Source organism: Pygoscelis adeliae, unplaced genomic scaffold (genome assembly GCF_000699105.1).
Source record: "Pygoscelis adeliae isolate BGI_AS28 unplaced genomic scaffold, ASM69910v1 Scaffold166, whole genome shotgun sequence".
In the NCBI taxonomy this organism is placed as follows: domain Eukaryota; kingdom Metazoa; phylum Chordata; class Aves; order Sphenisciformes; family Spheniscidae; genus Pygoscelis; species Pygoscelis adeliae.
This window is the reverse complement of record NW_008825156.1, coordinates 4,366,174-4,372,650: the sequence shown is the minus strand read 5'-3', so window position 1 is coordinate 4,372,650 and position 6,477 is coordinate 4,366,174. Positions and strand designations below refer to the sequence as shown.

The 6,477-nt window shown below is 37.3% G+C and overlaps 1 protein-coding gene across 6 annotated transcripts in view; it reads right to left on the bottom strand.

Annotated features, from left to right (window-relative positions):
* The window catches only part of SOX6 (SRY (sex determining region Y)-box 6), a 375,092-nt gene that overhangs the window by 215,940 nt on the left and 152,675 nt on the right, over nt 1-6,477 (bottom strand). For all 6 annotated transcript variants that reach the window (XM_009328553.1, XM_009328554.1, XM_009328559.1 and 3 more), the window contains one exon: nt 3,550-3,760. In XM_009328553.1, coding sequence (XP_009326828.1) covers nt 3,550-3,760 — 211 coding nt within the window. The remainder of the gene's footprint in view (nt 1-3,549; nt 3,761-6,477) is intronic.

Here is a 6,477-nt window from a genome sequence, read left to right as displayed (position 1 = left end):
TTACAAACAGACGGTCCTGGATTACAAGCAGCACTTGACCATTTAAATCACTACAACAACCAGATTTAACCAGCTGGGCCATATTCTCTTAGGCAATGCCTGTTGACCTCCTCAGTCACAGCTGCTCAGATGAAATTCTCATTAGACAACTTATTTTCAGAAGCCAAAGGACTCTGATTAAATATATCTGTTTAGACACGATAAAGTCTTTCAGTATATATTTCTTTCCCAATGTTAAGAGGTACAACAGAGACCTGAAGTAGTATATACAAGCATAACAGTCACCCAATATCTGAAGGTATACCACAAAATATTTAAGTATTTGACACCAGCAACTTATATTACTCAAATTCAGATCCTATCGATGGACCATAAAGTTACTATAAAAACATTAAAAGAGACTTGTTGCTGTACTCGCATGGGGGTTAGAGCAGATGACTGGAATTCCACTTCTAATTCTACAATTAACTTGACCGTTATGTTAGCCCAGTTCCCACAGCTACATCAACGGTCATGGAGCTCCTCCCTATAAAAGATGCTAACATGTACTATTAGTTTATTCACAGGAGTGATGCAAGACTTCAAGCCCCACAGATTTTACAGAGTAGTATACAGTAGAAATACATGTCTTTTCCCCATTGCATTCATTAAAGCAATTATATTATGCTATCTATTTGCTCAAAACTCAGCAGGTGTTTTTCAATTTGGATAAGCAATTTTGTGACAGATCAGGACTTATTACACAAAGGGCTCCTCAACAGCATTGGCTGCATACCATTTTAAGAAAAGAACTCCATAGAAACCTATTTTAAAGGCTAGATGTTAAAGAGCATCATGTATGGTATATGTGTGATTAGGCTATTAATTAGGTTGTTTAAAAGAGACTACAAAATGGCAAAACATTTTCATAATCTCAGACCTTATTTCTCCAACTGACTGCACTGAGTCAGTTGCAGCACCCACAGTCACAACAAAGATCAGAATCTTAAAATAGTAATTATTTTTAAAATGTTATTTTATTCCAATCAAACAAGTATGGAGAGTTTAATTCTCTTTAATTCAGAGAAACCTCTGAATACTGAAATAGCTATTCAAACCTGTCATAAGAATTTTGGTATTCCTAGTCTACACAGAAGTTTAAAACCACTGAACTTCCTAAGTGTAACATCCTGAAGAATTTCCAATCTTTCTTTTAATGATTTTTTCTATGTTAGTTTATATGGTACCAGTCAGATGTTCATTAATTATTTCTGTAAAATGGAATTGACCTTTTTTTCTACAGAAAATGCTGGATGGATTGAAAAGAACTTAACATGAAGACACAGTCAATTACCTTTGAACTTACAGGCAGACTTTAGAATGGTTTTCCAGTATAATGTGGTCCATAAAAGGCAAAATTATTTTATAGATCAGAAATTACCTCTATTTCACAGCTGGTGAGAACATACAGCATGGAAGGCTCAAACTCAGTGAGGGGGATCTCTCTGCTGTGCACATACCTCTCAAATCAAATAGTGTATACTAATACAGAGGAAGTGCAGAAAATTCTTGAGAATTCATACAAAAATAAGCTATGAAATGCTTGAATCCTTACAGTAAGATACTATGTTTAAACTTTTTGATGCACATTTATATTAACACACCATTCAGTATACTCCTGGAAAAGTCTTAGCTGTGGTGTCACTATAATCAAGAGCAACTTGTATACTCCCGCAGCAAAGTATGAGCCAAGACCTTTGATTAGCATGGAGTGTCGAACGACTGTTACTGACTGTAAAAAACAACTTTGCCAAAGTAACATTTAAAATAGTTTTCCTAGTCTAACCACCAAATCTAAGAAAGCAATTTTTCAAAGAGTGATCTTTACAGCTGAAAACAGACAGATGGTAGTAAAGAATCTGGGACATTCTCTCTTTAGAGATGTTTCACCAGCTTCAGAAAGGACACCTATAGAACACATTTATCTATGTGCTGGCATTTAACAATTATGCCAAGAAATTTGAAAGCCTACTTCCATCCCTACATGATTTTATCCCATATTTAAACGTATTATTGTAACAGCATCAATTTTAATTGAAATCTCCATTGCTACATGGAGCCAAGGGATCCTAAAGTGCATTGTTTGAAGTGCACTATGACCATACCATGAAATTGAGGAGGTAAAATCATTCTTAACTCATTCATATTTCAAAGAAAAAAGGAATCACAAAGTTCTACTGCCTTGTGGTTCTACTATGTTACAAATACTCTTCCTGGGTTATTTTTAATGCCACAAAACACCACCGGTAAATTAACTAACAGAATCCACACAGATGCCTCCACACCTGTTTATCTATTTCAGAGCCTCCAGCTCTTGCATCTTCCCTGGTTCAAACTCATGTTTGAGCTCACAGACTAGAAGGTATTGTTGCAGAAGCAACCAAGACTTTATTCTACTTGACATGGGCAAAGGTTTTCATAGCGGACCCTGATATACTGGTAAACTCATTCTCCAGTTCTGTTAGTTCCTATCAAGGCCAAAATCTTAGCAAAGTCGATGAAAATACCTGAATAAGGACTGAATACATAAACTGCCTTAGAGTTCAAAGACTTGTCCTCATTTTTCTCTCTCTCTTTTAACACTTGTAACAATATCTGAGCAGACTGTAAAAAAATTTATTTCTTCAGCCACAATTCTACATATATAGGTCAGAACTAGGTACCCTTTACACTTAAAACTGTTTCCCATTCTCCTAGCCACAGATACTGGGTCATTAAGGTGATGAAAGATGAGAATTTCTAAGGCAAAACAAACCAGCTCATGTTTTATTCATTCCTATTGTTTAATATTGTCCTGGTTTCGGCAGGGATAGAGTTAATTTCCTTCCTAGTAGCTGGTACAGTGCTGTGTTTTGGATTTAGGATGGGAACAAAATTGATAAGGCACCGATGTTTCAGTTGTTGCTAGGTAATGCTTACACTAGCCAAGGACTTTCTAGTTTTCCATGCTCTACCGACTGAGAAGGCTGGAGGTGCACAAGAAGCTGGGAGGGGGCACAGCCAAACTGGCCAAAGGGACATTCCATACCATATGACGTCACGCTCAGTACATAAACTGGGGAAAGCTGGCCAGGGGGGGCCGCTGCTCGGGGACTGGCTGGGCATCGGTCAGCGGGTGGTGAGCAATTGTACAAACCACGACAAAAATAAACATTTATCTTTTAAAAGAAAAAGAACAAATACCACTGAAGAATATCCCTCACAACTCTACAACCAGTTAAGAATTCATCATAACCTTTCAAGTAAGAGTTGAATTTTCACCTAAACCGACATTCTTGCTTTGACTCACAGACAACTAACCCAATTTAGAAAGTTTTAAAAAACTGGCATATTTGTCTAAAATCCCTAATGGATCTCAAGCTACCATTACCATGGTAACCTGTGAATAACTTTATCCTAGCCTTTGCCAATTATGCAATTTTCTGGCTCTTGATACCCAACACATTCTTTATGCCATAAAAATTGTAGGGTTTGGGGGTGGGGAAACTATTGGTTTTATCCAACACATACCCTCTTGCTCAGTCCTGGTCATTTCTTCTAGTTTCTTCTGCTTCAGTGTGTCCACCACATCTGCAAGGCTTCCTTTGCGGCGTTCTGGTGTTCCAAAGTTAACACTGGTCATTAGCTCACTGCGGTCACGACCTCCTTCGTCGGGCTTGTTTGGTGAGGTAGAGGTATTTCGGAAGGAATATAGGGAACATAACTTACTACTCTCTGACTCCTGCAAAGAAACAATACAATGTGAAAACATAGGCTATTCTCTTACATCAGAAGGATCTCAAACAGGTAAAAGTGTAAAGCATTATTTGTTAGTCTGTAATACTAACGAGCCTACATGTATCCTCCAGTTTCTAAAATGAGCATTATGATTTGGATTTCTTAGTTTCAGTGCTTGACGGGGGCTCTTTTTTCCTTAAGGCCAGTGCTCTTCATGCTTCTAACAATCATACTTCATGCCCAAGATACTCCTCATCAAGGATTTTCCTTGTCAGAAACAAGCCACTTCAACACTTTTTTTTCAATGAACGTAAGCTTTTACAGTTTTCTTTAGTTCCTTAAGTAAGGGCAATACATGTAGCACTGAGAGAGAAAATACAGGCAAGGACAAATTATTCCTGGCTAGATCTTCAGCTAATGGAAAACAACATAACTTTAAAACTAGAAAAAGAGTTAGGCCAATAATGACTGAGGAGCAAGGAATCTACTTCACAGTTAAACAAAGCTTATGGTATGTGTCTACTCATGCTCATTCACTGCGCTTTAAATTAAACGCTTTTCTTAAAGAATGAAGGTTATAATGCTTCTGATATACAAAAGGAGATGTTACTTTCCAGGCTAACATAGACAAGAATGAGAAAGGAAGTGAGTTTATGGCAGAACAAGTCATATATGCTGATACATACATATTGAGACTACATGTCTCAGAGAAGGTGGTCAAAAACACAGAAAAAGAAGTAGAAAGGGTTCATCTCCCTTGTCAATAGATAACACATAGTATTTGAGCAATAAGCTAAAAAAAAAAAAAAGGCATCAAAAAGCAACGAGTCACGTCAATTCTCCTCAGTTTTGTGATATCACCCAACAGTCAAGCCCTTTATGAACTTCTCTGGCTCAGACTCCTCATTCTCCCAACCATAGACGCAACATTTGCTGCATCTCTGCTTTCACTCTTTCAGGTAAAAAGCGCAAAAATTCTTCAATTTGCCCTCAAAAACTCAACCATGGGAATTTCTCACACACTTCCCTTTCCAAAATTGTTATTGTATTTTAATTTTTAACAATACAAGGCAAGGAATGCTAAAAATTGGTGGTAAAAAAATATTGAGGTTTTTTGTTTATGGTATGCCTAGAAATGCCAGCATGTATATTTGATGCCATAAAACAGATTTTCTTTAAAATTAAAGAGTAATAATAATAGTGGCAATATATTTAAGAATTAAGATATGAATTAATAGTTCTATCAAAAATCATTCTCCCAATGCATAGTGTTCCCCACAAACAATAATACTCCTACTACTCTATGAGCTGAAAATACCCATCTACAGAGTACTGAAGAAACTTGTGTTGGGAAATGTCCCAGGTGAAACAAGGTCTGAAGAAAGATGGACTAGAGAACATGAACCATTGGCAACAACATCAGACATCAATCTTTGCTTCAGTCTTAGAACAGATTAAGAAGTAGCTGTGCAATGTAACAGAAGGAACAACACTAACAATGAGCAAGTGTGGTAACTAAGGGCTGTGGACTGCATAGAAGGTGGTGGTGACAAATCGTCATCAAGCACAGCAGTATATGATCAGCACAGCATTATTGCCATTGGAGAAGGAGGCAGGATTCGCCAGTGACGGTGAAAATGTATTTATTCACTAAGACAGGAAACTAGAAGACACTATAACATCCCAGCAGTAGCAGCACCCCTGTCAACACAGTAAGAGTGACAGAGGTTTTGTAAGCACAGACAGAAAGAGAGGTGACATGGAACAAAAACTTTACCTTCATTTTTTCATCTATTAAACATTAAAGAATTTTTCATTCCATCCATTTGTATTCATTAAAGAATCAAACATCACAAAGGACAACAATAGCTTAGACAGGCCAGGTACAGAGCTAAATTTATTTAGTTGCCTTTAGAAAAGGAAGGCTTTCTTATCTTCAATTATTTCTGAAAACTACTTTGCATTTTTCTTAAAACTTGGTCTAAGTTACAATGGACATGAAAAAAGCATCTTCTAATATTTTGCAAATTTAAAACTTGAATTTCTATAATACATTTCCTCAATGAAGAATTAATACTATATAACATGGCATTTTCACCTTTGAAGACTACAGTATAAGAGCAACTTAGTAATTTTAAAGGAGTTTGTTCTCAAGAAAGCAACGTCCTCTTACAGTACATGAAGCATATCCATCAGGCTCAACACAGGGTTTTTCATGCTCTCAGCAAGGAACACTAAATCTATTGTTTAGGCCAGAAACAAGAAGATAAGGCTAATCTGTGGAGCAAGTAGAAATGACTGAATGTTCTTCCTCCTGATAACCTATCCTCTCCCTCGTCCAGATGCATACATGGTCCAGCACAATGTTCCTTCGCTGCTAATGAAAGACTCTTCAAGTCCTGCCTCCGTTAGGCAGCACATCCACACAAGAAAAAGATTCTTGCCCAAAAGACTGCAATGTCCATAATGAAGATGAGACAAGTTTAAACTCTATGCAAATGATGTACGTTTATGGAATGGAGGCAGAATGACGGTTCTGTTTGGCCCTACAACTGTAGTATTGGGGCCACTAAATGGCTAATACATTTGCAGTGTATTATCTGAATTGGCACTCTAGGAAACCCAGCAAGGATGACTTTCTGAGCCCCATCTTTTTCTCAAATCAGAAATGGTTAAAAAGAGTGGCTGAGGATTCAGCCGGAGAACTGCACAAACTGCAAG